General features: G+C 36.6%; 1 protein-coding gene across 1 annotated transcript; it reads left to right on the forward strand.

Moving 5' to 3' along the window:
- Positions 1-2,128: 2,128 nt before the first annotated feature.
- LOC134841496 (kynurenine--oxoglutarate transaminase 3-like) lies at positions 2,129-11,472 on the forward strand. Its single transcript, XM_063857522.1, has 6 exons — positions 2,129-2,709; positions 3,491-3,639; positions 4,511-4,873; positions 9,278-9,405; positions 10,257-10,474; positions 11,030-11,472. Exons 1-6 carry the CDS (start codon positions 2,267-2,269, stop codon positions 11,193-11,195), a joined length of 1,467 nt encoding a protein of 488 aa, XP_063713592.1. The 5' UTR covers positions 2,129-2,266; the 3' UTR covers positions 11,196-11,472.
- The last annotated feature ends 9,189 nt before the right edge of the window (positions 11,473-20,661 follow it).

Here is a 20,661-nt window from a genome sequence, read left to right on the forward strand (position 1 = left end):
GCACCCGAGACAAGTCATTATGATGAAAATTTTCCAGTGGCGAAAATAAAAACGATAACGGCAGCATTGAATTCTAAGGATCAAATAAAACCTAGGGGTCAAAAAGTGAATCAAATTAAGCGAAAACCGACGGTAGAGGGCGATCAGTCATGTTGTGTTATTGGTTGAATTGTTTTTTCTGTTATATAAAATAAAGAAGAATTGAAAAGGTTTTTTTTATTTGTTTTGAAGCTCTCCGTCAATTGGATTTGCAAAATTGTTTTTTGTGTTATATAAAATATAGAAAAATTGAAAAGATTTTTTATTTGCCCTGAAGCTGTCCGTCGAAAAAATTGGTTATAGATGGCAATGCGAACCTATCGCTATCAAGTGTTTGAAGTTAATTCCAATTATTAGCTATATCAGGATATTAAAATAAATATATTTAGCATGATTCTGTTGTTTTCCTTAGTCAACTGGATCAACCGCAACCCCTTCCCTCTTCTAATGGATGCGACAAAATTATGACCAAGGCATGGGATTTGATCCCTGATTTAGGGTTCCTCGGAGAATCCTTGGAAGGAACTTGTTCTTTTTTGTAATTCTAATTCTGCTCAAGGAGTGTTTCCTGTCTGGAATTTTACTATTCAGAACAAATTTTCAACCCTTAAGTATTTCGCCCTTGTTTCAACCCTTGTTTTTTTTATTTTATAGAAGATACAGAAGAATTCTTCTTCACTTTCGGCTAGGCTCTTCCACAAATGGAAGTGCTAAAGGTTGTTTTTGAAAATGTAACAGGTTGATGAAAGCCTTCCTTTATAACTGGCTCTGCCTAATTTGCTTAAGCAAAAAGTTTTGGCCTTCAACCACAAGTCGAAGTTTCGAAACTTTGACAGTTTATTGGAAAATTTTTGAATTTGAACTTCCGTGCCAATACTCGTGCTGTGTTCAATCGAGAGACCCGGTTTCGGGAATCTTTTCTGCTAAAGCGGTCCTAACATGCGTTTTGCAGAAAAAAATTTCTGGTTTTTGGAAATCCTTTTGACCGTTTTTTTCTAAACTTTTTGAATTTTCTTAAAATTTGCGCAATCAATTGAGATGAAAAGTTTAACTGAAAGAACTGTTTGTGATTATGCTGGCTGAATTCTCGAAAAGATGCGACTCCTTAATTTTTTGTGAGAGAAATGTTATCTCGAGAAAATTGATTGTCTCGAAGTTTTTTGGTCTTCTAAGTTATTTTAGTAGAAACAACTAAGGTTTTGGGCAAAGTGAAATCACAATTTTGGTGCCGCATCAGTACAGCAAGTTCATTCAATATCAAACACGTAGCTCCAGCATTAGCTCGGCCTCTAGTTGTTTTTTACTGAGACATTCGAAAAATTTGGTTCACCTAGTGTTTTGTATTGAAACATTTTTTCGACTTAAGTTTTTTATGTTTGTGATGTACCGCAAGTGGTGCGAATATCCGCATCGCCTCGGCGTACATTTTTTTTCACGTTTGTTAGACAAGTCTCAAATTGCGGAAATGTTTCTGATTTTGAGATAGTGAAATGGCGTTGAAACTGGAAATGAGTTCTCGAAATTGCCTTATGAGCTGTCGACGGAGTTATGGAAAACGATTGTGATTTTCCAATGAATTCTTTTTTGAATAACGTGTATCCGACAACTTCAACGCATTTTTCATTCAACAACGTTCGGCTATGGACCACTTCATTTCAGAGCAATAAACAAAAAAAAAGACAAAAATTCAAACGAGAAATTTCAAAGAATTATTTTTTAGCTTTAAGGACAATGATTTTAAATATTTGGGACGGACGTTCTCCAAAAAAAATTGTAAGAACTTATTTTAAATAATAGCGCGTTTCAAATATTTGATTTAGCAGAAAAATGGTCAAACAGAAGAATGGTCTAAGAGCTGAAGGGGAAAAAAGTGTCTTAAAGAAGTCAGTCCTCCTATGGGTTACATAGTTTCTTTGATAGTTAATTGATGTTGAAAAATACTGGGTTTTGTTGTATTCGCGATTGTATCAGTTCAACGCCCCATTAATGGTGTAACCCAAGCTCTACTTTAAATAGAGTTTTTACATAGTTACTATGAACAAACTATTAGATGAGCTTGATTGCATTAGTTCATTCAAGACTTTGAATATTACCAGGCCTCCTAAACACTACATAGAGATCTTGTGGGTCTAATAATTTGCATTGAAATGATTCACTTCTCAGATAGAAAATGGCTACGAAGCTGATAAGCGTCAGAATTGACCTCTGAAATTCAAAGCGGAATCGAATGGCAACGTCGAAACTTCGCAACCTTGACTTTGGAATCAAGTTAACAAGCAAAATTTTGAAAAACTCGAATTCATTTGCAAAGTTAACACTCGCGAATACTCGCGTTTTATCAACTTCTAGCTACCTTGAGAAAGCATCGACAACAATGACATCAGATTCTAGTGGATCAACTACAGGTCTTGGTCATAAGAAGACATTTGGAAACCCTTTGGTTACGCCCTATTTGAGTCCCAGCGTATGGACAGATATAGTGGGCTTGACGATTAAGCACAAAGCGTGTAATTTGGGTCAGGGTTTCCCGGACTATCCTCCTCCGGCAGCGGCGAAAGAAGCATTACTGAAAGCGACTGAAAATGATTTCCTTCATCAGTATACGAGGGGTTACGGACATCCTAGATTGGTGAATGCTATTGCTGCCTTGTACGGAAAAGACATGGAGAGGTAAGGGTTTTTTATTATTATAAGAAACACTGTTTAAGTGATTGGGATAAAAACGCTTATCTAGTGGACGCAGAGTTGGTAAGGAATTGCAGGGGAGAAATCGGAGACATTTTATCAATTGACTATTTTTCAGCTGGGAAAAAATTGGTTATTGATGGCAATGCGAACCTATCGCTATCAAGTGTTTTGAAGTTAATTCCAATTATTAGCTATTTCAGGATATTAACATAATTATGGATAGCATGATTCTGTTGTTTTCCTTAGTCAACTGGATCAACCGCAACCCCTTCCCTCTTCTAATGGATGGGGAAAATTATGACCAAGGCATGGGATTTGATCCGTGATTTGAGCTGTTGTATTTCACGGGAGAATCCTTGGGAGGAACTTGTTCTTTTTTGTAATTCTAATTCTGATCAAGGAGCGTTTCCTGTCTGGAATTTTACTATTCAGAACAAATTTTCAACCCTTAAGTATTTCGCATATTTTTCAAAAACGTATATGAAATTCTCTGACCAGGTCATTTGGCTTAATTCTTTTTATACACAATATGAAGGGTTGTTTAAGCACTGAATAAAAAATTTTAAAGAAGTTTCATTACCTAGGAAACTAAAAGTTTGGTTAACCAACATTTTGCTGCTTTTTCTGGAGGAATTTTTTCCAATCTAAAATGCGTTTTTTTTTGTTGATAATGATAAATCCAAGTTTGGGCCGTATTTCACGGGCTTCGGAATTCTCATGTTCCGTTTCTTTAGTTGAATGGTTTCTTTCTGTTTCCTGTTAGATCCATAGACAGTTTCTCCGAGGTGTTGGTAACCACCGGTGCCTACGAGGCACTCTACTCTATATTAGTATCCCTGCTGGGTCCTGGAGATGAGGCCATCATTCTGGAACCCTTTTTTGACTGCTATGACGTCATGGTCGGAATGTCAGGTGAGCTGTGATTTGAATCTGAGGTCTCCTTTTAAGAGGATTTGAGACTAGCTGTTGATATTCCAGGTTGGTATAAATTTTTAACATTATTCTCAGCCAGTTTATTGCCAGCTGTCGACTCGCTTTTTATTTTGACCTACGAACTACGCCCGCCTTCTAAGTCTTTTCGAATTTTGTCTAGGTGTGATTAAATTGAACAATTACGGACAACTTGGATAGAATATCAATTGCTTGGTCGACCGAGTTGAATTTCCAAGTCACTGCAAACCCTATTGAACCAAAATATTGTGAATCAAAACGCATTTGGAAAATTTCGAATTGTAAATGGTTTGAACTCTTGAGAGATGGGAAGTTGGCTACCCCATAAAGCTTTTAATGATTTAGGTGATCATAATTTTTAAGAGTAATGAACGTAGTGAAATCTCTTATATAGGTCTTGCTGATATTTTTTTGTTTTTTTTTTTCAGGAAAGTCTTAAAATATTGATGCACTAGGTATAATGCACTTTTTGAGTTCAATTGAAATTCATCTGCTGAAAGAGACTAAACTAAATAGCACTCTCCAAATACGAACGTGGAAGTGGCGCGAAAAAACGTGAACTATTTCTAGTTTCGAAAGTGGATTAATTTTAGATTTCCAGCGGAATAAAAACTTTGCCTGTTGATCCAGTTTTCTTAACTTGGGTTCATGTTATCAACAAAGCACCAATCTTTAATTGTTCTAGAAACTCAAAGAGCTTAAAGGGCATCTATTTTTTTCGAAAGTTGAGATTTTTTTTAAGACAGTCAGTGTTATTTTTATGTTTACTTGCGTTCATTACTCTTTTCCAATCTTCGATTGGCTATGTTTTTGAAATAGTGGTTCTTTCCAGGAGCGAAACCGGTTTATGTACCACTTGAACCCCCGTCTAAAGATCAGAAAGGACCAGACGGGATTATTAAAGCGAACGACTGGAAACTCAACCTAGAAAAGCTTGAAGCTGCTTTCACAGATAAAACAAAACTCATCCTGATCAACACTCCAAACAACCCTCTCGGAAAAGTGTTCTCGAGATCAGAACTAGAAGCGGTGGCAGAGTTATGTAAGAAACATGACGTCATCTGTGTTAGTGACGAGGTGTACGAGTGGATGGTGTATGAACAAGGATTTAGTCACGTGAGGATTGCCACTTTGCCCGACATGTGGGAACGGACTCTGACTGTGTGTAGTGCGGGAAAGACATTCAACACTACAGGTAAAGTTAGTCAGAAAATTTCAGCTCATATTCACTGCCAGTTCTAGTTTAAAAAAAACGGAATTCGCCCTCGGATAGTTTTTGAAAAACTCATTTACAGCCAGTGGGCATGTGAACTGTATCTAAAGAGGAACATTCGTATAAAACAGAATTTTTCCCCTAAAGTAGAAAAATCAAACTACAATTGTGTAAAGTTTGTTGGCTATAAGTTTTTTCTTCCAGTTTCTTCTGAGCATAAAAAAACAACGATAGCTGGTTGAAGTGCAAATTGTGACCATAAAAATACAATTTGTAAAAATTGTTTTTTTTTTCGATTTGTGCCGTATATTTTCCGTGGCTATGATAGAATTTAGGCTTATTTGATAGCATGAAAATAGCTATATTTGACAACAGTTTTCGGATCTTTTTAGTTACCCCCCATTCACTTTGCACAAAGGGGGAGATTCGTTATTGGGTACAAAATGCTCCTATGCGTAACCATTGAATTAGTTTATTATAGGGGTGGCAGTTCCTTACTAGGTGGCAATCGAAGTGGACAGAAGATAAAAATTCAAATTTTGGCGGAAAAAATTTTTGATTTTTTTATTCACAAGAAGGCGCTAAATAATTGCCAAATTATGTTTTTTATTAGACTTGAATTAAATATTTGCGGTTTTAAATAAAAGTATATTACCCTACTATGAGCTTGCTCGTTTGCTTTTTTGCTCGAAATAAGAAAACGAAAATTTCAAACCGGTTTTTCTCGACAAGGAAAAAAGTTTTTAGAAATCTTTCAATGTCTTACTGAAAGGGCCCGAATATGGTTCGTTATCCAGCCCATTCCCATTATTATTTGTGTTATCCGATTACGATTTGTAGAAAATGATTTTTATTTTGCTCCCAAAAATGCGCTGTGATGGATATAACTAAATTTTCAAGGCGTAACTTGATTTTTAAAACTCCCATAAGCTTCTTATATTTGCTTCATTAAATCGAAATTAGACTCAATCTCGAAATTAGACTTAAAACTTCTGAGAAAAATTTTTGAAATTTTAATATTGTTTTTAGACTCGCCGCTAAAAGGTCTTTAAAATGATATATCACTCGACTCATTGCGATGATTTTTTGGCACTTGATTTTGCATGAAAGAACAGAACAAAATTGAAACTCGCCCGAATCCAAAATTTCTGCGCATGTTCAATAGTCGGAACAATTACGTTAGAAACGTTTTCAGGAGATTTCTTGAAGCAGTCAATTTAATCGAGACAGTAATTTAATTTGAGTTGAATTTTTAAATATTTTTTTTTCCGAGCCAATGATTGGTTTGTAATGTTTACCCTTACGATAAGCAGAGTATTACAATCTGGTGCTAGACTTTTTCCCCTGAACAACTTTGTCCACAGGACTCATCGACTTCTGGTGGTTGGTGGTAACTTGGTTCATAACGAATTCACTTTTCATAACGACGGCACACGTATGCCTGGAGGTAACGATTACGCCTGGGAAGGCAAAGGACCTGGGTTTGAATCTGACCAGAACCTATTTTTTTAAACGGTATAAATTGTGGTTCGAAAAATTTCGGCCTATTATTTGTCTGCTCTTGTAATGTCGGCTTAGTCGCCAGATCTAAGATTAATTTATTTTTAGTGAAACATTTTTCACTGTAGTTGATTTTGTTGTATTGAGATTTTTAAAAATCGGCCGAATCGAAATGTGTCTTTTACATTAGTTGTAATTTTAACAGCTCGATTTTTTTTTCAATTATTTTTGTCTTCGTTTTTGTCGTCGTTAATCGGTTACGGCTAATTTTTTATCTACTCAGTGGCCCCCTATTGCACTTTTTGATAACCGTGAAATTTTTGTGTGCGTGTGAACTCTGATGGGAAAGGGGACTCGATTTTTTAAGGCTTTTTTCTGAAGGGCTTCTGCTCAAGTTTTTTTGTTTTGTTAACGCTTGGTAAACTTTATTCTGATGCTTTTTTTGCCTTCTATTGTCATGGAATGTTTTTTTTTCAAAACTATCTTCATTCGTTTTGATAAATTGGTATCATGTATAGTTATAAAGTTCGATATTACTCTTTTTCCTGATGATTTATCGGCTTTCGATTTAGCTCTCATTTTGTTTTCCGAATTGTTTATATCGACTCGATTTCAGTATTTTTATGGCTTAGGTGGATATTATTTGAGTAATACGTGTATATTTCCCAATAAGACTTTGCCGAGCAATTTTGGCTGATTTTCAGCTAATAGGCTGTCGGCCTTAATTCTGTCGCCCTATTTACCTAATATTTTGTTTACTGCAAAAGTTTGATAATACTTATGAGATCCTTAGGACTTCTTCCCCTTAATTTAAAGTTCGAATTTCTAAATTTAACCCCATTAGGAACTCCCCAATTTGAACTTTAAAAAATCAGTTTTCTTTTTTGTTTTTGTTTTTTCGAGTTATTGCTTCTAGATTTACGATTTTCGATGTCCTCTTTGCTAGTTCTTGAAAGTCTTGCTGTTTAATCCTATACTTGTTGTATCGCAAGTCGTGCGAAGCTCAGCTTCGTCTCTGTGTGAAAAAATGTATTTAATTTCGAACTATAAGTCTGAATTTATTATACGACAAGTTTGAATTATACTCCCGTCTCGGAAAAAAGCATCTGAAAAACTTGGTATACGTTATAAGTTATGGTGACGAGGATTTAGGGGATAATATATGATAATATGCTGCTTCAAATGTTAATTTGTTTTAGTTTCAACAAGACAGATTCAACCCCCTCGCTAACTTAACAGTGTTTTCCGATTTTGTTTCAGTTTAGGTTTTTTTGTTCTATACTTAGGCTGTAAAAATCTTTTCTTTTCTCTTGTTAACACTAGCAGGCAGTTCAGTGTATCAGTCAGAACCTTCTTTTTTATCCAACCACTTTCGTTATAATCACGATGGCTTTTTTTTCAATTTCTCACATTTGAGTTTCAGCTTCGAAAAACTATTTTAACGTTGTCATAGTAATGAAAATTTGCATAACTTACAGCGTAACATCACGCGCTTAGCAATGATCACGCTTAGCTTCTGCTGAAGTTTTTTCTGTTTTGTTAACGCTTGGTAAATTTTATTCTGATGCTTTTTTCGCCTTCTTTTGTCATGGAATGTTTTTTTTTTCAAAACTATCTTCATTCGTTTTGATAAATTGGTATCATGTATAGTTATAAGGTTCGATATTACTCTTTTTGCTGATGATTTATCGGCTTTCGATTTAGCTCTCATTTTGTTTTCCGAATTGTTTATATCGACTTGATTTCAGTATTTTTATGGCTGAGGTGGATATTATTTGAGTAGTACTTGTATATTTCCCAATAAGACTTTGCCGAGCAATTTTGGCTGATTTTCAGCTAATAGGCTGTCGGCTTTAATTCTGTCGCCCTATTTACCTAATATTTTGTTTCCTGCAAACGTTTGATAATACTTATGAGATCCTTAAGACTTTTCCCCTTATTTTAAAGTTCGAATTTCTAAATTTAGGGGATAATAGGATTTAGGGGATATATATGATAATATGCTGCTTCAAATGTTAATTTGTTTTAGTTCAACAAGACAGATTCAACCCCCTCGCTAACTTGACAGTGTTTTCCGATTTTTTTTTATCAGTTTATGTTTTTTTTGTTTATGTTTAGGCTGTAAAAATCACTTCTTTTCCTTTGTTAACACTAGCAGGCAGTTCAGTGTATCAGTCAGAACCTACTTTTTTATCCAACCACTTTCGTTATAATCACGATGGCTCTTTTTCAATTTCTCCTCACATTTGAATTTCAGTTTCGAAAATCTATTTTAACGTTGTCATAGTATAATGAAAATTTGCATAACTTACAGCGTAACATCACGCGCTTAGCAATAATCACGCATAAAACAACTAAGAAAAATGAAAATTTGAAGTTTGGGGTTGGGGAGTGGAAAAGAGCCATCACGATCTGTAGCATTGAAAATTTCACAGCATCTGTTCTCAATGGCTAGTTTTTGTGCTCTATTAAGCGTCCGTGATTGAGTGGTTAGTGTGTGAGACACATTATATTTAGGTCACAGATGGAGTTCTTCGAGACCTACCCGAAATATAATCAATCCGAGGCTTATTTTATACTTTTTCTGATTGCACTTTATAGAGTTGCTTTTGTCATTTTTTCGCTAGTGTTTGCAAAGCGAAGCTTCGCCTCTGTAATTCACGGCAACCTCCATTATCGAGCAGGAAAAGTATTGGATAAATTGGATAACTTAAAGAAAAAAAATACCAATCAGAAAAAGCTTTAACATGATATAATTATTTCTTCGAAAGTTGAAAAATGATTTAAAATTTTTCAATCATATTTTTTTTGCTTTCAACACTTTCCAACTGTCTGATTGCAACTTTCTTAATGAGGTCGCAAATATTAGTCTTTATTTTTTTTCAGGGTGGAAGTTGGGCTGGACAATTGGACCAAATGAGTTGCTCAAGTATGCGATGGGCTTACACCAGACCACAGTTTACACTAATGCCACTCTGCTGCAGGAGGCTGTGGCCGCGGGACTGGAACACGAGGTAGGTCCAGAACTCCTCAATTTTCCTTTTTGAAAACTAAATACGTTCCTTTTTCTTTCACTTTCACCTCTCATGGAAAATAGAAAGGGTTAAAATGGAAAAGACGCCAAATTATGGCAGACAAGAAGCGAACGACCGACAGAGGGTATTTGGGCTTTCCCTTCACCTAGTAAAATTATAGCCCACACTGGACTACAGTATGAATATTCGTCTATGGGATGCATAATCTGCGGGTTGGTGGGGGGGGGGGGGGTAGGTAATGGAAATGAGCCAACATTTGTTTCTGAAACCTTCTGAAAATCTTCTTAATTATTATTAAGAGTCGAGGAACGTAGTTCAGACTCTTATATGGGTCGCGGAGATTTTGTTTCGTTTTTTCTTCAGGCTCAAGTCCTTTTTCGCGGTTTGACTTTAGATTGATTTTTAAGTTCAGTTCATTTCCTTTGTTAAAAGGAAGACAAACTCCACTATTGAACAGCAAAAAATGTAAAGATCTTCAAAAACGTGATCGACCTCTAGTTTCGAAAGTGGAATTTAGTTTTCAAATTTCCCAGCGGAATGAAAAATTTACCTGTTGATCCAGAGTTCTCAAATTGGGTCAATTAAATCAAAAAAGTGGCAATCATAAAATGTTCTAGAAATTCAAAGAGCTTTAAGGGCATCTATTTTTTTTTTGAAGTTCGAAAGATTTTTTTTTTCAAAAAATAAGTCAGTATTTTTTCTGTATACTTGCGTTCATTGGCTCTTTTGCAACTGTCTGTTAGCTACGTTCTCATTTTAAAGCCGATCATCAAGTTTTGGTTCAGTCACTCGCTAAAATATTTAGATAATCTCATGTTTTTTCTCTTCAGCTTTCCCTGATGGGTAGTGATGAGTCATATTTCACGTGGATCAAGTGGAAACTGAAGGAATCTCGTGACATGCTGGTTGAGTCTTTGAAGGAGGTGGGATTCGAACCTCATCTGCCACAAGGGGGCTACTTCGTCATGGCCGAATACTCTGACTTGCCGATCAGTCTACCAGACACAGACTCGAATGACACGAGTGCAATGGACTTTAAAATTGTTTAGTAAGTGAAGTTTGTCTACTTAATATTTATCTACTTTTAAATTCATTACGAGGCCAACCTGTGCGTTTTGTGAATTAAAAGCGGATTACGCGACAAGGACGCTCCCTTTTTTTATTTGATCGTTCCGTCAAAATTTTAACATGCTGAAAGACTTTTCTCTGGAATCCAGGAACATACAGGCACAAAATTGAGCGCCTATCCAGTGCACAGTTTGGCCTCGTAATGTTGTCACACGTTGCCAGAATAGACTTGTCATTTGAATGAAGGAATGATCGGAGCAACGAGTCTATGATGATAATACGTTAAGAACCTTTAGCAAATGTTAAAGTGGACCATGAAATGCAAAAGCAATGGGCTATTACCGACTATGCCTCACCCCACAGACCAAAAATGAAAAAATTTTATTGCCCCGCACGCTTTGATCTTTTTGCTGGTCGATAAATTGTTATTTTGGGTATATTGTTTAAGAGTAAAAAAATGACATGGACTAGCTATGGGATAAGGTCGTTCCTTCAATAAAAAATCTGTGAACCGAGAGTGTGAACTTGATTTCAGCTGGCTAATCAAGGAAAAGAAACTGACTGCGATTCCAGTGTCTGCGTTCTACAGCAAGGATCACAAGCACATAGGAGAGAAGTACCTCCGCTTCTGCTTCATCAAAGACAAAAAGACACTTGACACTGCTGCCCAGATACTGAAACAGTGGAAGGCAGAGATGTGAACCAAATCCGAAACAAGTAGACAGTATAAATAGAGAAACAGACAAATGTATGTTTTGAAAACAACTTATAAACTATAATCAGTAGTGCTGCTACCTTCAAATTCCACACCCCGCCCTAACACAACACTAACCCCCTCCTCGCTGTATTGATAGGCAACCTCACGAGAAAGTTGGATACAACGTCAGCAAAAGATCGGCTTCTCCCACCTTCAATTTTTCAGAAGTTTAAATGCTTGTTCAGTTTCTCCGATTGTTATGAAAATTGACATGAGGACTGTTTGAGCCATAACAAACATTGGTCTATAACTTTGTCTACCACTGGTTACACCATAAAGATCATGGTCATGTGAGGTCGGTAACTCCTAAGTTTCATTCACCTAGGTGGGGGAACGCCTAAGTTTCATGCACGTAGGTCTGCAAAAATCATTGGTTTTTTTTGGCTAAGAGATCTCTTGCTAAGTTTTGATTGGCTGCCCACGTCAACTGCCCTCTGTTTCTGCCATGCTTTTTGACTCATGGCTCGCTAACCATCAATAGATTTTCCCTGTTCCATCGAGCACCTCCATCTGCTCAAAACAAGGCGTTTCCGTCCATCTTCCCTTGAATGATTTTTTGATTAGGTATCTATCACAAAAAGTGAGTAAGCTAAAATAAAATAGGCTCTTACTTTTCCTTTTGAACACTTTTCAATGACATAGCGCTTGAACACTTATGAAATCCCAAGTTCGAACTGCAGAATAGTTTCGTTTCTGTTATCAACCTTTAAATTCGGCGAATTGACTGTCGCCTTCGACTTATTCAGGTTCTCAGACAGTTTGTTGGTGAATGCATTTAGATTTTGCTCCAGAGTGGTCATTGATGATATTGGTTCGCGGTTGTGAAAACGTCATTTGTGCAGAAAAAACTAGTTTGATAAAATCTTGGTTTGATTTGAACCAAGAACTTGTATAGAACTCACAACTACTATTGAGCTTCCTCCGCCTTGAAATTGGTCACGTATTGGTAGAATAGCCCGCCGTATCAGCCAGACTCCCAAAAACCAACAGTTGAGACACTGCGGAACCTCGCCACTTCAGCACTGTGATCGTTGCAAATCCATGTTGAATAAAATCAATCATTGGAGTCAATAAGAAACAGATTTGGGTAATTTAAAAGTGAAAATTAAACGTTATGCCAAAAAAGGAATAGCCACCTGAAAATTCAAGTGTGAATAGTGAAAACGGGATTTTTTGTCTCGGACTGCCTAGCAACAAAAACAGACGGCATTAGATGAAATAAAACTTGCAAGTTAAATAGTATAACTGCCTAGTTGAGTTGACTGCAAAGGAGGGAAGTTGACAAAGGGGGAAATACGCGAAAAAATTGTTGATGGTTAACAATTGATGAAAACGAGTTGAAGCAATAAATGTTTTAAAAAGCTTCAAAATATCCCAACATCAACTGGGTTGCATCATGGTGAAACGCGAGTAAGAGTGTGGAATAGATACGAAGCACACTTACGTCCGGTGCGAAGTCAGATAATCAGAATGTGTTGCGTGCTGATGTTTAAGTAATATGATGTATACGACTGAGCAAGTCCCGGGTCGAGGTCCCAGACTCATGGGCAGACTTCGAGGGTCGCGCCGCATCCGGATTCAGACCCAAATTGCATATTCGCGCCGAGTGTTTGATTCTTGAAAGTCTGGACATGAGTCGCGCCGTGGGTCGAGAAAATCTGCACATACCAAAATTTTGTCGCAGAGTCTGGACATAGGTCGCGAAAGTCTAGACATACCAAAATTGGGTCGCGAAAGTCTGGACATAAGTCGCGCCAACGTTTGCGCCGCATCCGGATTCAGACCCAAATTGCATAGTCGGGCCGAGAGGTTGAGCCTGAAAAGTCTGAACATAAGGTCTGAAAAGTCTGGATATGAGTCGCGAAAGTCTGGACATAGCAAAATTTGGTCGCGAAAGTCTTTTAAAGACATAATAGAGAGGTTTTTGTTTTGTGGAGTTGAGCTAACTGATTGATATTGAATATTAAAAAATCCTATCTCAAAAAATCAAAATTTTACCTCGAGTGTTATCCAGAAAATAATGAAAACCAGATGCGTTTTAACTGAAAAACCAAAAAATTCTTTTGATGAATTCGGAGCAGCAAACTTAGAAATTTAGGCTCTGCTTGGCACCATATGAGCAATTTGGTTGACATTAAATCATAAAAAAGCCTTAATCTAAAAAAAATCTGAATTACCTCCAAAAATCGGGGAACAATTTAAGCTTTATTTGTTCTCACTATCAGACCAAAAAAGCCTTTTCATCTTTTCGGAGCAGCCATAGCCAATCATTAGACTCTCAACCAGCTTGACTTCATGTGGTTTTTGTCTACACTCTTTTTTGCCCAAGATATGATCCGAAGTAAACACTGAAAATGAAATTGTCAATTAAAAAACATAAATTATCAAAAAAGTTTTAACCATAAATGCATTAACTCAAAGAACATCTGCAAAAATGTAAAATAAGATACTCTTATTTCTTCCAGAGAGTTATATCAGTCGTGCTCAAAATTTTTAAAATATCGATCAAAACAAGTTGATGTTTATGATACACGGGAAAGAGTTTATGAGACATCAAAGCAATGGGAAAGGCTGATTTTCTTGCAGTTGGCTCAGCGATGTATATCCAAAAGGCAACAGCTCTGGATCGTCAATTTGATGATCTACTAAAATTGTTTCAGAATTTCGAAAATTTCGGCTGAGCAGCACTCAACCAAGGACCTGAAGAAGAAATCAATGCGTCCTACAATTGTAGTACCATCAACTCTAAAGGCTACGTAGCATCGACTGTACGCACACGAAATGAGATACAATTTCGAAGTGTCTCGACAGAAATTCTGCTGTCTGGATGTTGCTCCCGAAATTATCTGACTTCTTCGCTTTCTAATAAACCAAAATCTTTTTTGAAAACCAAAATCGTTTTTGTTCGTCAGATCCAAATCGGCAATCTCCAAGAATGACTGCTCTCCTTATGAATTTACTTCTGATATATTTGGTAACAAGTATACTAAAATGATTGTTAGTTCCAGTAAATGCAGACAACAGGTAATGAATTTTATTTTCGAACATGGAAGCAGACGTTTCCCAGAGGCCCGAATATCTCAGTTTGCCAGCCAAGATGCCGGAGAAGGTGGTAAATTTTATGGTCGAATTTATCTTCTTTATACTTTTTACCATACTTTTGCAAAATTCTTTCTACAAGGCACCACAGAAGCGGCTGTGTTTGTTAGTTTCGTACAATGTTCTCATCGCTTAAACAAGCTTTCTCAAACCGTCGCAGACCGAGTCTTCGTTTTCGCCCTTTAGGGCTGACAGAATAACAAGGAGGAGTAAAAATAGGGCTTGAACTTTTCTTTCGTTTGCCTTGAAAAGGGCGCGGTCTTCAAGCGATCGAACTGTTCTTTTGAATTCAAGCGGCGTTTTGATTTGACTTATTCCCTCGTTAATTTCATCTTTCTCTTTATGTGGCAATCTTTTATAAAGGAACCCAACGAAATGAGAGCAGGCTTTTTTCAACAACTGATGCATGGGGCAGTCAGAGGCACATACGTTATTACGGAATAAATTTTACTCGCGCCCAAATTTCCTTTATTTACTTTTCGTCATCAGAAACTTGTGTTTCTGATTTTTCGCTTTTCTCAATTTCTGTCCAGGGCTGCCTGTAAAGAGTTCAAATAAGAGTCGGCTGTCCGAGTAACTTTTTTAGACTCATTAAAGTACTTATGCGCGCCATTTTCATGCTTGCTTCGCAAATCGCGAATGTTGCACCCATAGAAGCCGTTATACTGTTTCATATTTAGAATGGCGTTCTTAGCTTTGAAATCCGCAACAAAAAAAAATTGGTTCGAATTGGATCGAAAAAGCCCTCTGTCCAGTATCATTTCTGCCAAGCTCTCTATATTCAATTTCCTGAAAATTTTTGCGAAAACTTCCTTGAACTCAGGCTTTCCGCTGCCATAATAAACGTTTGCTAGAATCAATTCGTATTCCGCTTGTTTGATTGGAGGCAAATTCGCAATGGCTAATCAAATTTGCCATATTGATTGCGCTAAAGAGTTATTGAACTTTACCCCATCACTATTGACAATTATCTTTTATGCACTTGTCTTTTTCAAAAGCGAGCAGATGTTGAGGAAAGTCGTGTTCGATTGGTTTTTCGGCTGAGTAATTTATTATGGTTTCTCAAAGTTCGGTGAATAAATCTTTGACTTTAACTGTATAAACACCATGTAACCCTGTCCATGTTCCTGACACACACTTTTGATTTTCTCTGCCCCTTGTTTTATCTGTTCCTTCGATTCAATGGCGAGCAGAATTAATCATGGAAAATCAATTTATCTCGTTTCAACAAATCGTTCAAAAACTCATCAGAAGCATCGGTTGTAGCTTTTATGCTTCCATTTCAATTGATATTTCAACCAAATCATTAAATTCAGTTTGATTATCAGAAACTGCAAACAAGTTCTCAGAAACGGAGGGACAAGCTGCTGACGCATAAAAACTGAACAAACGTTCACCATCGTCCGAGTTATTGATCTACAACCTTGTTTGGTTTTTACGGGCTTGATTTGGTTTTGCAATCAGCCCATGTGAACTGGAGCAACCTGTTTCTAATGTAGGTCTATTGTCAACTTTGCTTCTATCACAATTAGATTTTGTGCACAAACAATCTCGGTTTCCTTTGCCAAACGCATCCTGGTTGTAATTTACTCCAAATTCCTCGTTGGGTGATATTTCCCGCAGCGCTCTCATTCCTACACATTTGCGTCGCCTGTAACCTCCTTTCATGTAATAGTCACAATTGAACACACGGCAATGGTTTGGCCATCAAGCAACACCCATAAGAGCCTGCCTTTCCTTTTTGGTTCGGCATAACCGAGTGATTCTCTCGATTCTAATCCCTAGGTTAAAAAAAACACAGCATTCCTACCGCTACTTCAATTTTCTGGTTAATTGAAAAAGAGTTTTTTTACCGGTTCTTTAGTTTTTAGCCCCGAAACTATCGGATTCTAAACACAGACCACTTTGGAACGCCTTAGCATACATCTCTTTATACAACTTTAAACACTGGTTTTCTTTCGCTAAGAGACAGTTAGCGCGACAAATAGTAGCCATCTGCTTGGCAAAGATAGTCGAATTGCATTCAGATAACTGAAACAGCGAAAGAAGCACATAAGCAATTTTTCAAGGCAAGTTACACAAGGCAAGTTATTCATTGACTTGAAAACGGTGAAGGAAACAAATAATCATTTAAGTCAATGGCGAAACACAAATTACAAATAAATTTCGTTTAAAACATCTGCAATCGAAACAACACTTACTGTCGTAAAATCAATACACATTATATATTACTATAGCTTTGCACTGTAATGCAAAGATTTTGACTAAAAGAGATAACGAAGACTGAAAACACCAATGTATGTATATATCTATATATGTATGTATGTATTTATTTATGTATGTATGTATGTATGTATGTATGTATGTATGTATGTATGTAATTATGTATCTATATATGTATCTATGTATGTTTCTATATATCTTTGTAATTGTGTATGTTTGTATATAAGTGTGTATGTATGTATGTATGTATGTATGTGTGTATGTATGTATGTATGTATGTATGTATGTATGTATGCAAGACTGAACGTTTATTTATGTGTATATAAGTGTATGTGCATTTGAATGTATGCGTATATGTATGAGCGTGTGTAGATAAATATGTGTACATGTTTGTGTGTGTGTGTATTTGTATGTGTGTATGTATGTGCACGTATGTATGGATTTATGTATGGGTATGTGTATATCTATGTGTATGGGTATGTGTATGAGTGTGTATGTTTGTATGTATAAATGTGTTTGTATGTTTGTTTTTGAATATGTATGTATGTGTATATGAATGTATGTGCATATGAATGTATGTGCATATGCATGTACGCGTTTGTTAATGAGTGTGTGTAGCTACCTATGTGTATGTATGATTATGCGTATGGTTATGTGTTTGTCTAAGGGTGTGTATGCTTGTATGTATGTATGTATGTATATAGGTATGTATGTTAGTATATATGTCTGTAAGTAAGAATGTAAGTAAGTATGCAAGTATTTATATATGTAAAAAATGATTGCAGATGTGTATGAAAGTATGTGGGTAAAATTGAAGGTGTGTGTTTGTAGGTATGTTTGTATGTAAGTAAGTATTTAGGTAAGTATGTATCTAAGTGTTTGTTAATTCGAAAATATTTTGACCATTGACTGTTTTTACTGTAAGTACACATCGTAACTAGACTTCTTATTTACTTGAAACCAAATAAAAAAAATAATGAAAAACCCAAAAAAGTACAACAGACTACGTTAGACAAATAAAGATCAGTGGACCTGCATAGACATGTATATACATACATAGATCATATATTTGTATCATTGTAGGTAATACATGTGTCTATGCAGGTCCACTGATGTTTATTTGTCTAACGTAGTCTGTTGTATTTTTTGTTTCCCATTATTTTTTATTTTGGTTTCCAGTAAATAAGAAGTCTAGTTCCGATGTGTACTTAGAATGAATACTTTTTGTGATCTGAGTCACCGCAGAGACCAGCGGTCGTAGCGTTTCCAAACAAATCTAGTCTAGTAATCAGATTTATAATACATTGTTGCCTTTGTGACGCGAGTAACATCAGCTTCATAAACTGTCAAACTGGAAAGGAAAGCATTCAATATAATAAGCTCCACATCAAAACAGGTGGATAAGATAAAAACACTTAGTTTGAAGACTATCAAAATTTTGTCGTTCTTTGAATGCAAAAAAGGAATTGCATTCCATTCTTGCTCTACGAATCGAGGTATCCCTCTGACGAAGGATTTCTGGACACTCTTCAAAGTGTATATATCTTCCGAGAGATCCGATTCGAATAAAATTGACGACGGATTTCTTGGACACTCTTCAAAATGTATATCGTCCGAGAGATCCGATTCGAGCATACCTAGAAGGGAATTATAACGCTCTTTAAAGTGCTGGCACAGAATTTGGTTCAGCGTTTGGCATTTTTCTTTTATAGCGTAACGATTTGACCTGGACAAAACACTAAACAAATCAGTTGTATTGTCACTTGCATAATTGACGAGCTGAATTTTATCTTCAAATACGGTTATCGGCTTCATTCGAGGTAATCTTTTCGTGAAGCCGTTTGATTCTATCAGAAAAATTTAGTCTCATCCTCCGATTTGTAATACATTGTTGCCTTTGTGATCTGATTCTCCGCAGAGACCAGCTGTCTTAGCGTTTCTAAAAAATTTAGTGTAGTACTCCGATTTGTAAAGCCTTGTTGCCTTTGTGAACTGAGTCACTGCAGAGACCATCAGTCTTAGCGTTTTGGAAAAACCTAGTCTAATACTCCGATTTGTAATACGTTGATGCTTTTGTGACCTGAGTCACCGCAGAAACCAGCGGTCGTAGCGTTTCCAAAAAAATCTAGTCTTGTAATCCGATTTATAATACATTGTTGCCTTGTGACCCGAGTAACATCAGCTTCATAAACTGTCAAACTGGAAAGGAAAGCATTCAATATAATAAGCTCCACATCAAAACAGGTGGATAAGATAAAAACTCTTAGTTTGAAGACTCTTAGTTTGAAGGTTTTTGTCTTGCTTTGCGGGCAAAAATTTTGTCTTGCTTTGCGGGCAAAAAAGCAAAACAAAACTTTGTCTTGCTTTGCGGCCAAAAAAGGAATTGCATTCCATTCTTGCTTTACGAATCGAGGTATCCCTCTTACGAAAGATTTCTGGGCACTCTTCAAAATGTATATCGTCCGAGAGGTCCGATTCGAGCAAACCAAGAAGGGAATTATGAATTAGGACGCTCTTTAAAGTGCTGGCACAGAATTTGGTTCAGCGTTTGGCATTTTTCTTTTATAGCACAACAATTTGACCTGGGCAAAACACTAAAAACACTTAAAATCATTTGTATTGTCACTTGCATAATTGACGAGCTGAATTTTATCTTCAAATACGGTTATCGGCTTCATTCGAGCCAAATTTTTCGTGAGGCCGTTTGATCCTATCAGAAAGCCGATTCAATGATATTCACTCATATCGATGTTGTAGAGTGATGCCAGAATGTTTATTGGTCTCGCGCCCGAAACAAACTAAGTCTCCTTTGAGCGCATTACCTGAGAGGATCGAATCGGTAAAAATCACCAGCTCGTTTTCAGGATTTATCTTTTTGTAACTTCACAACATTGACTACTCTGAGCCTGAGGATTTGCAGCATGTTCATGTCAACAAGCTTCACAGCCTTGGCTCGTTCAATGTTGCTCAATATGCGTACCATGAAGAATTTCTTCGCCCGTTTTGCTGTTTATGTTGTTGTTGCCGACAATTACAAGGACACATTCGTAGTGATTGACCTACTTGGTCAGAAACCGCCACTTCATAGTGGTACGTTCCCCAAGGGCGTCAATTACAGGTCTGAACAAAAAAAAACTCAATTTGGTCATTTGACCAACCGTTTAAACAATAATCATTATAATTCAGACCACTTTCCATATCGTTCAATTTATTATCATTCATGAAAGAGCTGCTTCGTCGAAGTTTCGAATCGCCAAATTTTATAATCGATTTCATCTCGAAATTTTTATAAAACTAAAATAAGGCAATTGCAACCGCTGACTATGATTGACATTTAATGGACAAGAAGTTTTTGGAAGTAGTTATTAATAACTTACTCATAAAATTTCTTAGCGCAGCATCTTTTTCAAAAAAAACTATCATTAAGCGTTGAAAATTACTTTTGAGGCATGAAAAAATTCCGCGAGAACTTTCTTTTGCTGAAAAAAACAATAGAAATTCTGAAGAACGTTTTAGGATGCATCTCATGGGTACATTCAACTCTTAACTGTGGCGCATAGTTGATTAAATTTACATGACACTGATCAGGAAAAAAAAACCAAATCACTCATCATGTTCCTTCCCTCTCTTTTTTATTCAGCAACTTCCTGTGTCTTGCCGACAGAATAGCCTTTACGCCAAATAGAATGCAATACATACAATCACTGGTGCTGAAAACGGCAATCCAGGAGCAAGACAACTAAAAGACAACATCTGCCATATTTACTTTTTGGTTGCCTTGCTTGAGGAAATTTTCGGCTTTTTCTTCCCGATGCTTTTGGTACATAGGTTCTCTTATTTGCCACTTCAGCCTTCAAGCTTCGTCATTAACCCTGATGTTGAGAAGAGTATGAGTGCGTTGAGCCATAAGTGACTACATGATGGTTGTAACACTGGCACCCGTAGTATCCGTTTTGCTGGTACATATTCAATAAATTTGGCTTGGCTATGAAGTCCGCGACAATAAGAACACGGAACCTAAGGCAAAGTAAATGTCCTTTCGGCATTAGAACTGCAACCTTGCATTGTAACTCGTGTCAATTGTTCCA

This window comes from Symsagittifera roscoffensis, chromosome 3, assembly GCF_963678635.1.
Source record: "Symsagittifera roscoffensis chromosome 3, txSymRosc1.1, whole genome shotgun sequence".
In the NCBI taxonomy this organism is placed as follows: domain Eukaryota; kingdom Metazoa; phylum Xenacoelomorpha; order Acoela; family Convolutidae; genus Symsagittifera; species Symsagittifera roscoffensis.